The 19,992-nt window shown below is 34.6% G+C and overlaps 2 protein-coding genes across 4 annotated transcripts; both read left to right on the plus strand.

Annotated features, from left to right (window-relative positions):
- The first annotated feature begins 1,795 nt into the window (after window positions 1-1,795).
- Window positions 1,796-11,119, plus strand: LOC124408988. Of its 2 annotated transcripts, none has more exons than XM_046886365.1 (10): window positions 1,796-1,940; window positions 6,919-7,155; window positions 7,554-7,699; window positions 7,856-8,091; window positions 8,378-8,609; window positions 8,759-9,088; window positions 9,503-9,670; window positions 9,746-9,947; window positions 10,239-10,372; window positions 10,837-11,119. In XM_046886365.1, exons 2-10 carry the CDS (start codon window positions 6,924-6,926, stop codon window positions 11,020-11,022), a joined length of 1,866 nt encoding a protein of 621 aa, XP_046742321.1. In that variant the 5' UTR covers window positions 1,796-1,940; window positions 6,919-6,923; the 3' UTR covers window positions 11,023-11,119. The 2 variants fall into 2 exon arrangements, with proteins under 2 accessions (XP_046742321.1, XP_046742322.1); XM_046886366.1 differs by having other exon boundaries at window positions 9,872-9,947.
- Window positions 11,120-14,597: 3,478 nt separating this feature from the next.
- On the plus strand, window positions 14,598-18,188 carry LOC124408608 (phospholipid scramblase 2-like). 2 transcript variants are annotated; one of them, XM_046885648.1, is made up of 7 exons: window positions 14,598-14,859; window positions 15,090-15,197; window positions 15,656-15,805; window positions 16,171-16,382; window positions 17,348-17,509; window positions 17,629-17,775; window positions 18,039-18,188. In XM_046885648.1, the coding sequence occupies exons 1-7, from the start codon at window positions 14,796-14,798 to the stop codon at window positions 18,072-18,074; spliced, it is 879 nt and encodes a 292-aa protein (XP_046741604.1). In that variant the 5' UTR covers window positions 14,598-14,795; the 3' UTR covers window positions 18,075-18,188. The 2 variants fall into 2 exon arrangements, with proteins under 2 accessions (XP_046741604.1, XP_046741605.1); XM_046885649.1 differs by having other exon boundaries at window positions 15,093-15,197.
- Window positions 18,189-19,992: the final 1,804 nt, after the last annotated feature.

A 19,992-nucleotide genomic window follows, 5' to 3' on the forward strand; every position in this document is an offset into this window, starting at 1 on the left:
TTCCATTTTTAAACTTGACTTAGAAATTACTTGCTCGTTTTTTATTCGGTGGCTCGATTGAATCGACTCGATTCATTGCAGATCAATGCAGATTTCGAATGATTTCTCAATGAATGATATATTCAAACAGGTATTTACCAAATTTTATTAATTCCACGCAAAAAGTCAAACTTATAGATAATGCAAAGAAATTACCGAATGAAAGAATTCACCACGGAGAGAAAGGGTGTCGGTAAAAAAAAAAGCGATGCTGGGGAAGGAATTCCACATTCTTAATAACGCGCTGGTGAATATAGTAAAGAAAATACTTGACCAAGTCTAGTATGACGCCGGTGAACATTCTAGAAATAAATTGACATTAAGTTCCAGAGATCAGAACTAGAGATGCCATTTTTGGAAAATTCACCTTGACAGGTGATTCAGTGATTTCACTTACCATAAATTTGAACCCCATGAAAGAATGTTCAATCACAAGAGATACCGAATTGAAGCGAATTAAAACGAATAGCAAAAATGATTTTCGTAATTAAAGTACAAGATGATCATCTGCTCTAACAGACAAAAATTTAAATTCTAATAATAATTGCATTCGATTTTAACATCATTGACGTAAATAATTCTGCTGAAGATTTTCCAAAAGATTTATTTCATCTCGTAATATTTTATTCAAACGACGGAGCCGTGTCATCCTTAGCACAGTGTCGAGGAAAATTTCAATGCGTCTTATCTTGAAAAGGGGTAACTAAACGTGGCTCTTTTGGCTGGAATGAATTACCTTGGATGTTCAATCAAAAAGGTGCACACCATGAACTACCCGACGACACGCACCTCGCAATCGTATCTGATAAGATTACAATATATACGATCTTCGAATACAGGTCTAATATCTCTATCAACTACGACATTAAATATAACAAATGTTCCGTGGCTCCGAGTCCAGGAAAAGCAATTATTTTCACTAAACGTCCGATCCTTACAATCGTTATTAAATTCTCACCCATGCCTGAAGGGCAACGGAATCGTTCGTGACTTCTCCGGACTTTCCATCGACGAATGAACGTCGCCTGCAGGATATATGACTTATCCTCGCTATTATTTCTCTTGCGATCACGAGGGTGCAGAAAGAGTGAAAGAAACACGTCAGCGGAAAAGTTATCTGCGACACCCTTTCGGTTATATATACATATATACATTATACATATATGTATATGTATACCCTGTATTTCCACGATATTACCAGATGAAGTCTTGGAAACCGGTAACACCAAAGCAATACTCAAGCCAGTAGTTTTCTGTGAAACTTTTCTCTCAACGCCATATATCGAAACCTTCAGCCGAAGCTGAATTTAGAATTGCTTATACACATTCAAAACGTAGCTTTATTCATCTATCTACTGGCATTGAATGGCAAGTTTTACAGAAAACTCCCAGTACAATATAAGGGGGTTGGGCTTATAGGGTATTCATCGAGGTCTGCGGAGTGCTTCCTTTTCACGTATCGCCATAGAGATAATAACTCGACAGAAATGATATTCCAGCCGTTTATTATGCAAAAAAGAATTAAGCAAAGGTTGAGCAGGTGTGGGAATTGCTCGTTCTCTGCAGTCGAACACCCCCCCCCCCCCCAAACTGAGAAGGCTGCCTAGGTAATCCTAGGATATCCTAGGCTAACCAAGACCTCTCTGTCAAGTATGTTGTTTCAGGCGCACCCCGTTGAATTCGACTTGTTGCTGTGGCCGCAAAATGACATGCGCGGGTATATCGACCGCGGGTCACCCTATATAAGGTACGGGAACTATGGTGATGAAAGGCAGAACAGATTTCACAGCCGGGGTAAAATACGGTGGAAATAATAGAGAAGACTGGACGGAATCGAGGTACAGCGACTCTGGTGGAAAGGGCTAGACACTCGCCTCTCACGCTGATGAAAGATTATTAAGGTACGCATCCCTCTCAATCGATCACGTCGTGATTACTTCTTCGTATTATTCATGCTCTCGAATTCTGGACCCAGTTTTATTCGATAACAATTCCACTCGATAACTGCGCGTGGAATATTCACTCCCACGGTATAATTTCTACAAGATTTTTCCAACAGACGGGGGGCGTCTTACGTCACGAAATCTATACGTTCAGAGTCATGGATAACTGCGCCGTTTCCGATTATCTGTTCACGTGATATTCAATTGATCTGAAATTAAGAATTCAATGAAACGTGCGTACTTATAGCGTGTACACGTCATTTGAATTTTATATCACATTTTAATAACAGGAGTTTTTACACTAAGTGATTCATTTTTTTTTTTTTTTTTCCTGTTCATGTATTGCGGAAAAATATCTTAAAGTTTGTGAAATTCTTAGCTAATAGACACGGATATTCGATGAAAATTTTCTAGATTTTAGGAGAGAAAAATTAACGTTGAAATATTGAAATTTTTCATCTGAATAACACAGGATTTTTCAACACTTTGTGATTAAATTCTTTTTCAAATGTAGGTGAGTATCGTTATGAAAATTATCCTGGGCTTTAGGATACTTTTTTCATTTTTTGTCATACGTGCGGTATTACAGATGACGCATAACGTGATTATTACAGTAACTACCACATAGATATCTCATTTTTATTACCGTATCATCTTTCAAAATGAAAACGATATTCGCGTAACGTATTAATAACTTGCGAATAATTGAACCAACTGACGCAATTATAACGGGGATTCAATGAGCACGAAGGTGGTGCAAATAAGAAATAAATCTCAATTGGCCAATTAGGAGAACCATAAAAGGGTTACAAATCTACAATTGCCTTCCCTAATTGTCACCTACGCGGATTTAATGCTACTCAATAAAGTGAGACACTCGCAAGCACCGTGAAATACGCGATATACGTATAAGGTATTGCACGAGGTATCGATAAAGATTGGAAGTTAAGATTTCTTTAAGATTTGCTCCAGTATTTTTTATAGGGATCTTAATATTCCAACCACTCCACTAAGCTGCGGTATGATTTAATTTGTTATTTCTGGAACATCCGTTTGAAGAAAAAAAAAACTGAAAAAGTTTAGAAGACTTTAGTAAACTATAATAAAATTTTTGAGCCCTTTTTGAGAATGGAATTTTCATTACAGTAAAAGATACGTAATTTTGTTAAATAATCCAAATTCAAAAAAATCATAAACTCTTATTGTTAAATAAAGAGAGAAAAGAAGAAGTTTTTGATAAAGTAGATTGAAAAAAGTACATTTACCAAATCACAAAGTAACGAGTATATATTGTGAATTTACATATTTACAATTTATAAATACTTATGGTTACTTCTCAGAATAACGTATCTTTGCCTTTCATTTGATGAACTCCTTATTCGACAAGGGCTCAAAAATTTCATCACAATTCATCCGTTGTTTCTGAATTTTTATAAATTTCACAAAATCAGCCCTTCGGAAATAGCAAATTAAATTTTTTATTTCAGATAGGAATGGTTGAATAAATGTTTTTTTGAAATTGTGAAAAATTCGGAAAAAAAATGTAAGATCTCAACTTCTGAACTTGATCGATACCCCGTAGATTCCCCCAAATATAACATAAATATTGTAAACATTTCAAGAACAACCGGTGAATCATTTCTCATCAATATTCATCAAATAATTACCATCAGCGTCTTTGCGATAACAAAATGCGGGTCATAATCGTATACGGAAAAAAGAAATCACTGAACCTGCGAAAAGGGTGAAAATATGCATAAACGAGAGAGCATTTTTCTAAAACAATTTCAAAAATCGAATCAAATTTCGAAATATAAGGGTTTTAGTTTTATTAAAAACCCCGGTATCACGAAAGCTATTCGAATACTCGAGGCATCCGAATTCCGGTGTTGATCCCTGGATCGAAATCTCGCAAAGTGCGGGAGCGTCGATTCATTGAAATAACCGCACACGCTTGAAGTACACATTCAAGTACACACAGCCTTCAGCTACGATCGGCCAATTTCTTCAAATACGATACCAATTGCGCTGAGTACATAGAAATGGAGGCAGCAGACCCTTACCGTAAATGCTAGTAGTTGCCATACATGTATGTATATGTATATCTCATGTATAGATGTATCTTATATCTTAAAGTGAGCGTTTTACGCGTGCAAGTAAATAAATAATGCAAAGGCATCTAATGGAATTAAATGCATTATTAACGAATAACATATTTCTCTTTCCGGTAGCCGATAGATTTAAACTTAAATTTACGAGGATGATCTTCGGAAAATAATAAGACTGTTTTGGAGAAATTTAATTTACAATCGGTTGGAAAAAATGCGATCACCGATTGCTTTGGGCAGTTTTTAAGGAAGGATGATTAGCCCGAAACCGATCATTAACATTAATTTTATCAAGCGGTAGTCATGTTCAAACTTGAAATTATTAAAATTGTAAATAAAAGTTTAGCTACCGATATTTTGTTTCAAAGAGCTTCGAAATGGGTAAAAATTTAGTAGATTTGTTTTGCTTTATTCTACGGTGGCTTATTTTATTCCGAATATTATTTTTCACTTATTTATTTATTTTATATTTATTCCGAATATTCATTTCAGTAGTTAATTTAATATGACCATTTGTATGATATAATCAATATCGCTGCACTATTTTAAAATTAAATATTCCGTGATGTCAACATTATGAAAATATAACCGGTTTTAGTGAATTTGTGAGAATCAGTCTCCTGAATAAAATAAGCCATCGAATGCTTAGCTTTTATCTGATTGTGAGTACATTTTTCAATACGCTAACAATAAGCCAGTGTGCCGATATCACCATTGGATCATGATACAAATAGCCATAAATCACGTCGCCAAATGTCAAGTAATAATACTTCGATAAAACTTTAATATCCTTTAATAAATAAGAAAATGACAGATAATTTACTCAGCCTTTTGATTTTGTACCAGATATCGCTATTGATACGGTGCATTCTTTGGCTGGACTGTAAAAATCCTGCAATGACCCTTGTGTAATAAATTTAGTCAGTTAACCAATCGTTTTACGAATATAGAATATCAGCGAAATTCAAGATTGGATAAATAAATACTGAATTATTTCTGGCAACTTGCTCCATTTTGCACATTGTATGTAATCTTTTGTGCAATAACAAGTTAGGGTATGTAGAAAAAAAATTTTAATTACAAACAAAAAAAAAAAATAAGTAGTAAGAATGTGAGGAAATAGAAATAACCCGAAGTTCAATTTTAATGAGTTTGTAGAATTTATTCATTTAGTCCAACACACGTGGAATCATTTGATAGTTCGGTCGTTGATTATCGAAGAGTTTTATCCCACCTGTAGGTCGGAAATAGGAGTTTATTTCATTATATTGTGGAAAAAAGGTCTGATTGTTCAGAATATGAAATCCATTTTACGGTAAACCCTGAAAAACTTGGTAAAACCTCGTTTTGATTCACAGTTTTCGTCAATTTTGAAAATCAGTAACCATTCGAATATGGTGATCCTTTATCCTAAAAATTACTTACCGTTATTCCTAAGAAATATTTAATTACCCGTGAAAATGAAATTTAACAGTCGCATCTCTCGTTTAACTATAAATATTTCTAAAACCGAAAGAGAAATTACGAATTCAGGACTTCAACCGATGATTCTGAATCATTCGAACTATTCGAATTACTGTAATAATTCGCACTCTTCGACTGATCAAGACTCGAATGTTTCATTCGTTTCCATTCGCACATCCATATTGGAACTAGACCTGATATTTATCGTGTTCATTTTGAGCGCGCCCGATAATACCAAACGAGTAGCATAGCGGAGACAAACGCATCGTTACGTCGGTGAATGTGAGATAGATTGCTGGATATGAAAAGGGTGTAGTCTATTGATCGTCACTCAAGCCCTGTCCTCAGGCTAACTTTTAAGATGCCAACTAACGATGAAAACAAGCTGAACGCTCGCTTATTCTTAGTTTTATAATACCTTTCATTCGCCTCGGTGCACATCGATAAAACGGAACAACTTTCGTTGGAAAAAACTTGTACACTTTTTTGCTGATCAAAAACTTGTATCTCACAATCAGTTGAATCCTTCGGCGCTAAATCCGCGGTACTTGTTCATGTCAGCCTCAAATTTTATCTTTATTTTTGAAACAAGGAGAAGAATTAAATTCAAGTACTGCGCCGATTTATTTTATTTGTCCAGATTTTCATTCTGATACGTGATATTCACTTTTAATTAATTTGAAATTATTTTTGTAATGCAATGCGAATTTTTTTTTTTTTTCTTATTACAAAGTTATACAAAGAATTATATATAGTTTTTTTTTTTTTCACTTCACCTTAATTACGAAGAATAATTAATGGAATTTTTATCTCGTTCGAATTACAAACTCGTAAGTAATTTTTCTTTCATTTTTCCAGATGACGAATTATAAGCGTGAATTTTAATTTACTAATTACAATTTTACCCATCACTGGTACCTACACAGATCTCGACAGTCTCTTGGAATTATGCCTATTCCATATTCAAATCTATATCATATTTTAACATGCAGAAACAAGCAGATTTCACAACGTTGAAATAACCGACGAATATAATGGCTATTTTGACACATGAAACCCAGTATTTAATGTTATGGGATACACGCGAAACTTCGAATGACGCACCCCGTGAAAGATGGGCATATTCTAATACAATCCCTAAAATTTGGGAAAAATGCATTTGCAGTTTAGCCAAAATCATTTTTTAACAAACAGATGGAAATTTTTGAAGAAAAAATTATACTTAGCGTGCAATGTTGACGCACCTAACCAACATTTTTCAAAGTTTTTGTGATTTAAGATAAATATTTTAAATTGAAGCATTACGGAGACACGTTCTATTATCTATCCAAACCGTTCTTTAATCGTAATTAATAATTTTTCAGACAAAATGATGAAAAAGAACTGGATCTTGTTGTTTGTTGCGGGTTTCGCATCAGCTCTTGGTCCACCACCACATCGAACAGAGGAAGGTTCACTTCGGAGTGCTTTGAATGCGGTTACCAGAAAACAACGATCTTTAGAATCCAGTCCTGATGAATATTACAACGATCTACATTCCCTCAAATTCTACGGCACTCGAGACCGTGAACGCGATGACGACTTGGAATTCTTACCATTTGGTGAGAAGTGATTTTGATGTGTCCGACTTTTGATTCTCAACTTCCCACTCGAAAAGAAAAGGATATTATTGTGTTCATACAAAAAAAAAATGTTTTTACTGAATCCTCACGTTTCAAGATTATAAGAATCATCTCATTATTTTTGACGGGCATTTACCTCTCTTTTTTTTAATTCATTGATTAAACTTAACATTCATTGGTTCGATTTAGGTGAAATTTAGTATTTATTTGATTTAGCTTAAAACGGAAAATATTGAAAAATAATCAATTGAGCCTTTAAGTCGATCAAAATAATTGTGTAACTAAAGAGCAGACTTAAATGTGATAAACTAGCTGCAATGTGAATGACAACTGCGTATCTGCTTGAATAATCTTTATATTATAATTCTGGCTTTCAGAAAATGGTCAACTAGAGACAATCGGTGAGGGTATTCAAAAAACTCCACCAAATGCTCATTGGACAGATGAAAAACCTGAAGGAAATCTTAACAGTAAACTGTTCGACAAGATGTTGCTGGATTACTTAGGAAGTGAAGTTGGTCAGGTGAATTTTTTCTTTTAATTATTATGTCAAAGTAGTGGCGTGCTAATCTATATCTGTAACTATTATTACACGAAATGGTTGTTGATATGCATACTGCACAGTAGTGCGAAAAGCCATATTTACTTTTACGTCCTTAAATTGGTTTATTTGATTTAGGGAGAACCAGCACCATCCGCGTTTAGGGAACGAGATCGAAGCGGAAGTCAAAAAAGGGGCGGAAACAATGCTCGACCAAGTATCGACGACAAACAATTAGCAAAGTTATTTTTACAAGAATTACAGGATGAGCCGTCCACGCATACAGCAGAAGCTGATGACGAAGTGGACTTGAACATCTTCCGGGATTGGTATAACGATAAGCACAATGTTGAACCTGAAAGTAAAGCTGAAGGGTAGGTTTCATTAGACACCATAAGTTTCTGTCAAACACATATGAGAATCATTTGATTCAAGTTCCAAGAAGTAGTCGGTTAGAGATGTCGAAAACCCCAATGAATGACCATAGTAATGTAAAAACACTTAAACAATGAAGTCATCGGAATGGTTATTGACTGATACAGTCAATCTGGATGTTCACTTGTCCCGACAAGTTTCTCCATCAAATTAAACATGGGATTTGGTGTTGCGTGAAACTTGGAAGTGCTGGAAGAATGTGAGATGAGAATATCTCATTTACAGGTACGACTTCCTAAATACACCGATGTCTTGGGGTGGAACTTTCAGTAAACAAGATTCCAAGAATCAGGATCGAAACCTTGTATATGTGCTACCTGCAGAGCGCAGAAATGTAAACGGCAGGTACCCATTAGGACGAGAATACAAGGAATACAGAGAGTTAAGGAAACGTTATCCAGTTGCTAAGAGGAGCCCCAAACCAATGCAGCAAAAAAGACAAGTAACAGATCCGAAGGTAATTCATTGTCAGTGAAACGATGAATATTTTACTGATCATTAAGAGATATTCAGCGTCTAATTGTCTGTCTGGTGTTAGGAAATTTACGCTAGATCGATACTCTGCGAGTCACAATAACTTTTTCCTGTTTTCTGACATCGTTAAAGGTGGCACAGGATCTGGGGAATTTATTTGGCCAAAAAACTAAACGCCATCACGACCACACACGTGAGCATGATCATTCTCACTCTCATGACCACGATCACAAACACGAACAAACATCGGAGGCGCCCAACACTACGACCCACTCAAAGGTTCAAGATAAGAAAGTAAGCGAACAAGATAGGCCGAGAGAACATCCAATTGAAATCAAGAAGAAAAGTGTCGATTGGTCCCAGTATTTTGGAATCGATCGTAGGAAGAAGAAGGCAAATTTATTAGCTAGACCTGGTACACAGGACCAAGATGACGAATGGCTACTACAACTATATTACAAGGTAGCTACATCATGTCGTGCCCAAGTGCGTATCTGCTAAATTGATCTATTGAAGTTGCAGTACGCTGGCTAACTCTGTCTTGTTGGGCCTCAGCGAATTATCAATACGCGCAAGCGTTTCGAGCTTCTGTTGATTTGAATGGATAATCAGACAAGTAGATCGAAAATTCGGGGCGAATTAGTTGAATCTACGAATTTTGAATCAATGTTTGTAAATGTTTTTAATTAATTTTGTATGAATAAATTCCACACTCGAGATTAAGATTAAAATGAACCAAACATTGAACTTTTGAATAAAATTAAGATGAACTTGACATTGAATTAAAATATACGTTAATGGTGAAGATTGACAAAAATTGAATTGATTGAGTTCAAATGTAGCTTTGAATGACACGAACAATTGTTCACGTTTCAGACAATGGCAGAGAATTTGAAACCATCAGAACGCGTTGCCAATAGAGATAGCAGTGAAAAAAGAAACATGCTGCAACAAATAGATTCGAGACTGAAAAATCTTGAGGATCTAATAATCGAAGAGCCGTTACGATACACAGGCTCGAGAGATGCCCTCGATATCCAGAAGGTACAAAGACTGTAGAAAATTTAAAAAAAATGACTTGCCATGTGGCTTAATTTGTCTTATGGTAACAATTTTTAGGTCAAAGATAATATCATGGCTCGAGCAGCGGCGTCTTATTCTTTGGAAAAAATGAGACGGACGCTGAGCGAATTTCAAAATAATGTAGCCGGACAAAAACAAACTCAAAAAGTGACTTCTCCACAGAATAATCTCACCACCGGGTTGCCCGACAATACGAACGACGACAAACGCGGCGGTAACAACGAAACCAGTGACGAAGGTATTTATCGTACATACATTTAGTCATACTTATACGAGGTACTCCATTTCTGGCGGATCACTTTTTGAACGAGTAGTCACAGAATTTCGCGCCAATTTAGGATTCAGTTCCTAGTCATCATCGAAGAACTAATCTTGCCCTGAATCATCTATGCCTACCGCAATAAGAACACTTTTCTCAAATATAACATCCACTGTGCGTTAGCAATAAGCGCTGTCTATTGATACGTCCCTAGAAATAATTGACCTTAACTTATCTTTCATGATTCTTATTACATAATGAATTTTTAAGGTACCGACGATGACGCAGGTTGTCCTGATATCGAAATTGTCGAGAGAAGATGCAAGGCAGTTGATATGTGGGTGGGAAATAGGGCGCAAATTTTCTATCCACTTTGTATCATGCATCAAATCTGCCGCGCCTGTGTGAGTAGAAAATGATCGAAATTACTGTAATATTTTACGTTCTGAATAATTCTGAATTATTGAAACGTTTTGGGTAACTGTTGCATTTTCATTTTGTACAATTGACAAAAAGTGAAACTTAATTATCTCAAGTACAGAAATTATTTTGTAACCTTAAGACTAATGTTGAGCTGTTGCATCCGGGTAGAGCGTCGAAAAACGGGAACATATTTGGGACTGTCTTACAAGCAAACTAAGGAACAGATTCAATTGATTTTTGAACAGTGATAACATATTATTATTACGTATCTACAGTACATTTTTTGGTTGAAAAAAGGCGTTCAACAGTTTGCAACCATTTTGCGCCGTATCTGAAATGAAAAATTCAAAATATGATACCTTACATAAGTTTGTAAGAGCTTTTTTAGCTCTTCAATTCAATACATTGACGGAAGGTTTTGTAAATGATTATTATTTTTCAACAGGTTCAAGAGGAGAAGGACGATCGATCGTGCGATAAGCTATTTTCTTCGGCGTCTAGGGCATGTGAAGGTCACGTCGGCTGTATAAGGGCAGCACACGTTGCCCGCACAACATTATCACAGTTGCAACCACTCGCTGGGACACCCGGTTTGTGTCTTTGCGAATTGCAGGCTCAGATGAGAAAGTAATCACTGAGTGATAATAACCATGGCGAGGCTTTCCTATGATTTGAAACGACTTTCGTATGATGTTCGATTTAAAATAACTGTTAAAAGACATTCCATATGAGGACAAAGATTCGACACACTAATTCCAGCATTGTACAAATTTGATAGTGCAACAGTGAAAAATAACGAAAATAGTAGGGGCAAGTGGGAGACAGATAAGCATTTCTAATACATGCAACTAATACGCCATTTCTGATTTTGTGGCACCTTAGGCAGAACTGTAATTCTCGTATCGAGATCGGAAACGGTGAAAAACCGAGTATACAATTTAGATAAAGATTTTTAATGTTGACGATAGATTCTCTCAAGTTATGTTCGACTAATGGTGAAAAATTTTCTGATGATGTTATGATAGATTTTGTGAAACTAAGCTTCTCAACGTGTCTTCTCAGCCCCTACACTCTCCCCTGCATACGTAGGTATGACTCAATATAATAAATGGTATGTACATCACTATATTCAAAATTATACAATGTTTTATGGCAATGTGAAAATTTGACGAATTTGTTGTTATTTGTTACATGGTATATATTATAAAAATATGTATACATATATTATATATGAATGAATAATGGTCTGGTACGACTGAAAATTTTAATCAGTTGAATTAAGGTACACATTATATATATATATATACATATATATGTTATATTTATTATAGATGTATTTATATGATAAGTGAAAATAGTTTATCTTTCTATAATTATTCATTGCTCTACAGTTTTTCTTATAAAGTATGATTTTTTCTAGCACGTTATGCGTAATACAAAGATTTATAAATAGCTATTAGCAACTATTACACTGTTTATTGACTATTTCATATTGAAACTAGCAAATGCAATAATCTTGCATTCAACTACTACATCGAAAAATTGATAGGATTATTTTCCAGTCTGAAAGCCAAATAATTCTTATACGTTATTTAGAAACTGTAAACATCAGTTTTATAATTTTTTTCTCTCGTTATAAAGATGTGATGTACCAAGATTCGATGTCATGGCCTATATTGTAGTTCGAATGAGCTGGTTCTGATGTTTTATGGTTAGGGAATTCATTAACGAAGTGATGGAAAGTACGTTTAAAATACGAATGGCAAAATGGAGCATGATCTATCTATTTGCGAGACATGAACTGGAAATGTACTTGATTTTTATACTATTACGTAGATCCATTTTTGAATGAATATTGGTTAAATATGACAAATCTTTTCGATCAATCAAGACAATAATAACTGAAAATTTTTTAAACTTGTACGTAGCACTTTAGTCGTATATATGTACCTATAATTAATATACGTGTATAAACGTTCATATAGGAGTCCAATTAACAAGAAGACGAGTTTGAAATATGGATAATATTAAATTTTATTTTAGCTGTAACCGTGTTTACTCAACTTATTTAAAACTCAAACTGGGCTTCCTGTGATGATTATGATAAGAGCGTCAAAGATGATGATGATGATAGTAATGATTTATTATCTTCCTCAGATATTATGAAAATATTAATATAGCAAAGTACTTTGATGCTTCGCAAATAGATGAATTCATTCGTTTTCTATTGCCGAAATACGCATGACACGTGACACTTTAATCGTCACCTACAGATACGTCCACTTACGATTCAAAAATATATATATATGTTATAAGACATCAGTGGTGCATACGTATAAACTTATAAGGAAATACGTATGAAATCAATGGATTTTTTTTCTTGCTTCATCTAGTTACGCTTTAGACATACAATAGTGAGATCTACTTAAATTATTCAAACATTTTCACCCGTTACCGTTATATTACTATAAAATTTTGAAATTTTTATTGAAAAATTCTTTACAATAATTAAATGAGGACAATTTTGAAATCTGAAAATAATTCAAATGGAACTTCTCCACCGCGGTATGTCTAATTTAAAATCTTCCGAAGCTGCAACACGATTGAAAAAGGTGAGAAAAAACGTGTATTGTTTTCATTTGGCTTTCCTGAATATGTATCAGAGAAAATACTCGTATATTCATATATATAATATACTAAATGTTGTTGAGGCACGTATTAAAAATGAATAAAACCGATATCTTATATATTATTAGACAATATACATGCTTATACAATTATTGAAATGTCATTCGTGACCAGAAATTAAACAAGGAAAATATTTCCCATGAACCAAGAGCAGTGAAATTTGTTAACATTCTTATGAATGTATTTTCTCTGCTGCTGCATAAATAAGAATGAAATGTATGTGATTGTGTATAGTATGGAATTATTTTCCTACAGATGCAGTACAGCCATCAAGAATGATGAACTCAGTTCTTGATACGTAATAGCTACCAAGGGTCATGAAGGTGGATTTTAAAAAGCAGCTGTGCATAATATTGCGTTTTGTTGATTTGATATAGATTCGATATTCTATTCATGTTATAAAATATACCCACGTAACATGTGTAACAAGCCTCCATGTATGAATATAATAAATATATTTAAACATATAGCCAAGCAGTCGTTGAAGATAATGGGACTTGTTGCATACTTACATCTATGACGAAAGAAGATACTTACATCCACCAAGAGGAGATGGTGAAACTTAACAGATCGAGTGTCTGACGGCGCATGCGCGAGCTATGTAGGACTTCCATGCAGGCTGATCACCTCAACAGGTTATGTGAGTAACAGGATATATTATTAGGATATGTATATTAGGCTACGCAAATCTTGAATAATTGATGCAGTAATTCAAAACGGCTTGGTAAACTTTTACCGGTAACTGACGGATGATTGATGACTGCTACCAATCAGATAACACCATAATTTTAATTTGCTATTTGATGCATACGAGGAAATTGGACGTGTCATGTGTCCCGTTTTAATTGAGTTTATACAACGGGAGTTTATACGATCGGCCCGAAAAGACCGAATTTGTCTCCTTGTTACAAAATATCTTATTATTGGCTCCCCTGCACGAAAACATTGCCGCGGTACGATCGCGCTAATCAATAGAGAAAATTCTTATTGTCAATATTAAAAAGCACATCAATTCGATTATAGTCATTGTGATTTGTTACATGTCAACAAAATTTAGCATATATCGAATCGTTCTCATTCGTGCAAAATTGCAACTGCTGTACGTACGTACGTATCTTTTCGTCATAGTAGCCCGAAAATTAATCACAAAATCCCATTTACGCCTACAGGGGATTAAAAGTATTGTTCACATCACGGACATAACACTTTACGCCCTTGATACTAAAATAGCTATTTCTTATCGTTAGTGGGAAGACATGAGAATGTAAAGCCTTGTTGTAGGCAACCCGCAACACGTGTGAATCATCGAGTCAGTAATGTCGTTGGACTTGACGTTTAGTCCCGCAAAAATGCATTTACTACAGTGGTTTGTGGAATCTTGGCACATTGAAGCAACATCATATCCATCAAATTGATAGACTTCAAATGCGTTAGATTAAAAATCCTGATCGAAGTTCCATGCAATGTGCAGAGATTACGCGCAAGAGAGTGACATTTGAAAAATAATGAGACCGAAAATGCTACAATTATGTACTAGCGTTGTATCAGATAAGATTAGTCCAACTTTTTGAATTACGGTATCACGCCTGACACAAAGCTTCGCCATTAGCCTTTGTGCTATAAAGTAATGATAACCCTTGTCACGTGAATGATACGCAAGATAAGTAATAGATAAATTAGCGATAAAATTAGTCAAGTATTTGTCGTCGAGCAGAAATGTCACAACACAATCTTGGATATGTTCCCGATGAAATTCGCCCAAGTGCACCACCAGAATCTGGTAAAACTAGTAAATTATTTCAGTATTAACATCAAGATACAATAAAACTTTTCGTAGAGACAGCATTTTATGCAACTACTTTCAGTGTATGATCCAGTGTATGAAACATTCCATGATAGAGCCAAGCGTCGATGGATGTCTGATCAAATAGCTGCTTTTACTATATGACAATTTGTAATTCATAATTAAATTAGAATTTTGAAAGTATTACACATCGCTCAAACTTTTAGCAGTTTACGATGAAGTATCAATTGACTCGAGAGGAAATTCAACACCTGTTGTTCCGCCCGTATACACGAAACAAACTATTATTACGGTGCAACCACACCACCAGAACGGTGAGCATAACGTTGTTTTTATCTCCCACTTTCCACCTCTTGAGAAGATGAATCAATTTTCTGTTACTCGTAATCAGGTTGGCCATAATAACTCTGGAAAAAAACTTTCTGAATGTTTTCAGATTTTTTTAAACTCCGTAACTTTTCTTATCAAAATTATCAAATAAAACAAAACATCTTGAATATATAATTTATTTATTTGCATTGCATGTTCATTGTTATAAATATAAATAGTTCCGCGTTTAGACTCTAGGAAAGTATCTTCACATCATGACTGAACGCGATCTAATGAAGAGCAAGTCTGAATAGTAATTTCTAATCTTGATGTAATGTGTCACCGTAATTAGATTTCGCTGATCTTTTCTCTGAAAAATAAAAAATTGCAAGCTTCACAGCTTTTCGCGATACTGAAAAATTTCGAATTGCATTGCAGTAATGAATTGCAACCACTGCTTCAGGTACAAATAGAGCACCAAGAGTCCCAGTACCAGTTAATACAGCAGAGTGGGTTTCGACTCCACGGAATCAACTGAATGCACTCTTAGGAACGGACTTTCTAAACGGAATCGAACAACTTGAAATTCAACAGACAGTACAGCTGAGCACTTGTAATTACCCTTATATTATTTATACGGAGCTAAGCGAAGAAGAAGAAAAGCTTTTGTAAGTTTCTGGCTCTGCAGTTGAGAAAACAAATGAAATTTCTTGTATTTATAGCATAATTATTTGTTCTCTCTCCATTATTTGAAACTTGCATTTAATATACAACTAAAAAGTATCTGTGAAGACACGTCAAGTACTCTTGGGAATCAAGACCGATTGAAACGATTTTTTGGAGAATTTTAAAGCACGATGAGTTCTATAAGTATAAAAAATAAAAAAATACCTCTAGGTCCGACCCTCGAACAAGAAATTTGTTTTCTTAAACAGTAGATCCTGTAACAAAATCTGCTTGTCTGATTGTCTATTTCAGTACTAGGTGAAACGAAGTCTGGAAATCAATATAGAGTCAAAGTGCCTAGAGCCGAGACAATATTTCTAGCCTCGGAAACATCCACCGCATGCCAGCGCGATATCTTGGGTTCTTCCAGAGGTTTCAGTTTGACTTTGACAGATCCCACGGGACAAGATGCTTTTAAATTTACAAAAACTCCAGGCTGGGGTTGTATGCCTGGTTTTTTGCATGTAAGCATTGTCGTTACCTCGTAAAACTAATTTTATTTTAAAAATCTTCATAGATAAGTTGTATGAGAACTTTTAAAAACTCACTCAAATTTTCACATAGCAACTTTGCATGGTTATGACTCGTGAAAACACATAAGTATTTTTTAATGTACAGTTTTCTCAGAAAAATAATTTTTTATTAAAATTCTACGACCCATCGTTCTCTGTATGAGTTCAAAGATGTTTAATAACTACATTATAATGTAAAGTTTCTTGAATTTTTTTCAAACAATTTATAACGATCTGATAAGCAAGTAAAATTTTCCGAAAACATGAGAATCGGATGAAAAAAAATAGACTTTCATTATTTCGAAGGTTCTGATTATAAAACCTTTTCACAAATTATTAATATCTTGACTTGTGTCCATATTTTGCTCAGGTTCAGCTCTGTTACAAACAAATAATAGAGATGTTTTTGTCATGGGTGTTCGCTATCATCGTTATTAATAATAATTCTGGGACATTCAAACGGTTTTTTTTCGCTTTTCCTAACTTTTAATTCAGATGGTCTATGAATCCTTGAAAGGATGCTGTGTCAATCCTTGCTAGCCGAGTAAAATGTAACCAGTTAATTAGTTAATCAGAGTGCCCACTGACGTGAGAATGCCGCACGTAACACAATTCTACGCGCAGTGCAGGATAAAAGTACCCCAAAAACTTGTGATTTCAAATGAGAATAACGCAAAAAATTGAATTCCTACAATCAGTGGTAATTAAATAACAGGAATGCATTTTCTACAACCATGTTGCGTAAAAGAAACATTTTTTTTGATACTTGTGTTTTGAATTGCATGTAGAGTTCCACTAACTGCGACGTTTTGCAGTCGACTATGCGTTGGTTCTAATAACAATCAAAATTCGTGACATTTAACTCGGTCGGTAAATACTGACTACAGCATCCGCTTAACGTATGAATAATATTACAGAAAATGTTAGTTGATTGCACGGGACCGATCGGAAGTATAGAGCAGAACTTTACATTTCTTGGGCCTAGCTTCACGGTGTACAATAATGCACGGAATCCCCTATGCAAAATATATGGACCTAATATGTTTTGCTGCTGTATATCGAGAGATACCCAATTCCAGGTAATGGACGCTACTAAAATTGAATAAAGTTTTTTCTCATTTCTACTGTCAAACAAGTTTTCCTATAGAACGTAATTTCGCGTATTGCATAATTATTGTGGCGTATTTGGACATTATAGATAGTATCTGTCGATGGAACACATCAGATTGCTTCGCTCATACACCAATGGGATCACATACTTCTCGATTATACGATAACGTTGACTGTACCGGCAGGTACAAATGTGAACCTCAAAGGTTTACTACTCGGAGCTGCATTTTTGTTGGTGAGTATCATAATTAGTATTGAATACCCGTCAAGAATTATAGGACACTTCGTTGCGATTAATTATTTGCCTGTACGGATGATGTTTTAAAAAAAATACTGCACAATTATTTGAATATTTTGCAAATACGATCAAGTTTTAACATGAAAATAAAAATATTTCAAGTTATTTTTATCTACAAAAGTGAACGTTTTTTGGGACGCTTGCGATAGATTCGTGCATTGAAATTATTACGTATGTTATAATCTTCACGTATGTTACAGGAATATTTGTATTTTTCACGCTTGAAGAAATCTTGATACTGATAACACATTGCGAAATGGCTACTTACAAATAATGTGCCTTTTTGCGGTCAAAGCACGGTAGAAAGTGCAAGGAGGCGACACTTCTTTCACTGTCAAACTACTTCAAATTTTTTCTCTATACAACATGATATGAAATGTATAATGTAAAGTAAATAAATTTGACCATCCTTGAAACTTGAAGAATCCCAAAGAATAAATTAACGTATATATAATACGAGTAAATACCGAATACACAGGATGACCACAGAATTTTCCATGTTCGAACTGAAAGAAAATCATTTATTGAAATTCCCTGTAGGTACCAGTCACTGCCTATTCGCATTACCAAGTAAAATTTGAATGCAAATTCATTAATGAAACCTGCAACTGTTTTCACGTTTCATCAATTTCATTTTATAGTTGACTGTCATAAACTCACGTATTCTATAGCTACAGTCGCATATTACTTCAATTTTGAAATGCATAATGGTCAGGTAAACTTAAGCACACATATTTTTGTGAACGAACCAATGAAACAAAATTATTCTGGCCCCCGAGATGAAAAAAGTGGACTTAGCGAAGGAATCGGTTGTATAACCTACAGCCGAGATGATGTAAATACATATATATTTATATGCTAATTATTATATATTTTTATTTTTTATTATTTTTCTGCTTGTCTCTTCGATCAATCTAAATAATTTTCATACAAATCTAAAGTCGTTTGTATTTCAGTACATGCAACGCTATGAGGGGAAATTCGTATGGAATAACATGCATGGTTATGGCGAATACCAGTACGTTATGTCGTTTGATACTAATTTGGCAAAATATATTTTTGAGAAGAACTATACTTTACAGACTATGCGCCGTTAATCTGAAAAGTAGTGTTTCGGAAAATGTGATCAGCTCGAAGAGTAAATCAATTTAATCAATCACGCCGTCAATTCAGCTCAACCATTGTGACTTTTAAAAATCAAAAGACAAAATCTTGCAGTTAAAATGACAAAAAATTGATTTTATTACTCGTAAAGAAAGTTTGAATATCAAAAATTTGTTTCGCAGGTTGAGGTTTAAGTTGGGCTCGATTAGGTTACGCTATACATATACTACGTTTTTGTAAGCACTTTTAGTATCCTAGGCTACAATCTGCCGAATTCATTTTATAAACACCTTTCAGTAATGAAATCAATTTACCTGCATATGCCATTTTTCAACGAAATTTTGTGATGGCTTCTTAAGAAAAATACGTTCTTCCTTATATTTGAGACTAAACGTAAATCCTACTTCTTTCTGACTTGATTATTTTAAATAATAGGTGGCAGCCAGCAAGATTCAATTACGAAGGCCAGTGGTATGTTAACAAGAAAGAAGGATATGGTCGATTCTCGTACCCATCTGGTGCAAACTTTGAAGTAGGTCATACAAATACTACCATATATTTTATTTTCAATGGATTGTGTTATGTCTGTTGAACATATTCACAATATCGAATACTTATGATTGATGGGAATTATAAACGGGTGCATTTCATGCCAAATGGTGAGCTGGTATCCAATCCCGACCATTTTTAGACGAACCTATTTTTTACTGCATACTCGATACAAGCGAGTAGAGCTGCAAAAATGTCATTTTATATTTTCACGTAACACTTGGTAGCCTATTACCGCTCTACAATTAATTTTTAAAGGCGTACTAATTTTATTCATAGTGGATAAATTTTCAAACGGCTTATGTGTTATGAGGCTCAAGTTCCCTTGAAAAAATTGAGTACTTATATAAACTAGTCTTTAATTTTCAATCGTATTTTCATGGTCGCATATTAGTAATAATATGTTTTGAACCCTTCCGAAAACATTTTTCCGACATCAAAATGCAAAAATCAAAATTTCGCAGCGTGTCCCATTTGATTTTTACATATACCAAGTATCAC

Source organism: Diprion similis, chromosome 8 (assembly GCF_021155765.1).
Source record: "Diprion similis isolate iyDipSimi1 chromosome 8, iyDipSimi1.1, whole genome shotgun sequence".
NCBI classification, from domain to species: Eukaryota; Metazoa; Arthropoda; class Insecta; order Hymenoptera; family Diprionidae; genus Diprion; species Diprion similis.

Coding starts and splice junctions, on each gene's coding strand:
- LOC124408988 (XM_046886365.1), top strand. CDS start 6,924: ATGATGAAAAAGAACTGGATCTTGTTGTTTGTTGCGGGTTTCGCATCA. Junction 8,610..8,758: donor GACAAGTAACAGATCCGAAG/GTAATTCATTGT, acceptor ACATCGTTAAAG/GTGGCACAGGATCTGGGGAA. Junction 10,373..10,836: donor ATCAAATCTGCCGCGCCTGT/GTGAGTAGAAAA, acceptor ATTTTTCAACAG/GTTCAAGAGGAGAAGGACGA.
- LOC124408608 (XM_046885648.1), top strand. CDS start 14,796: ATGTCACAACACAATCTTGGATATGTTCCCGATGAAATTCGCCCAAGT. Junction 15,198..15,655: donor GCAACCACACCACCAGAACG/GTGAGCATAACG, acceptor CCACTGCTTCAG/GTACAAATAGAGCACCAAGA. Junction 16,383..17,347: donor GTATGCCTGGTTTTTTGCAT/GTAAGCATTGTC, acceptor ATAATATTACAG/AAAATGTTAGTTGATTGCAC.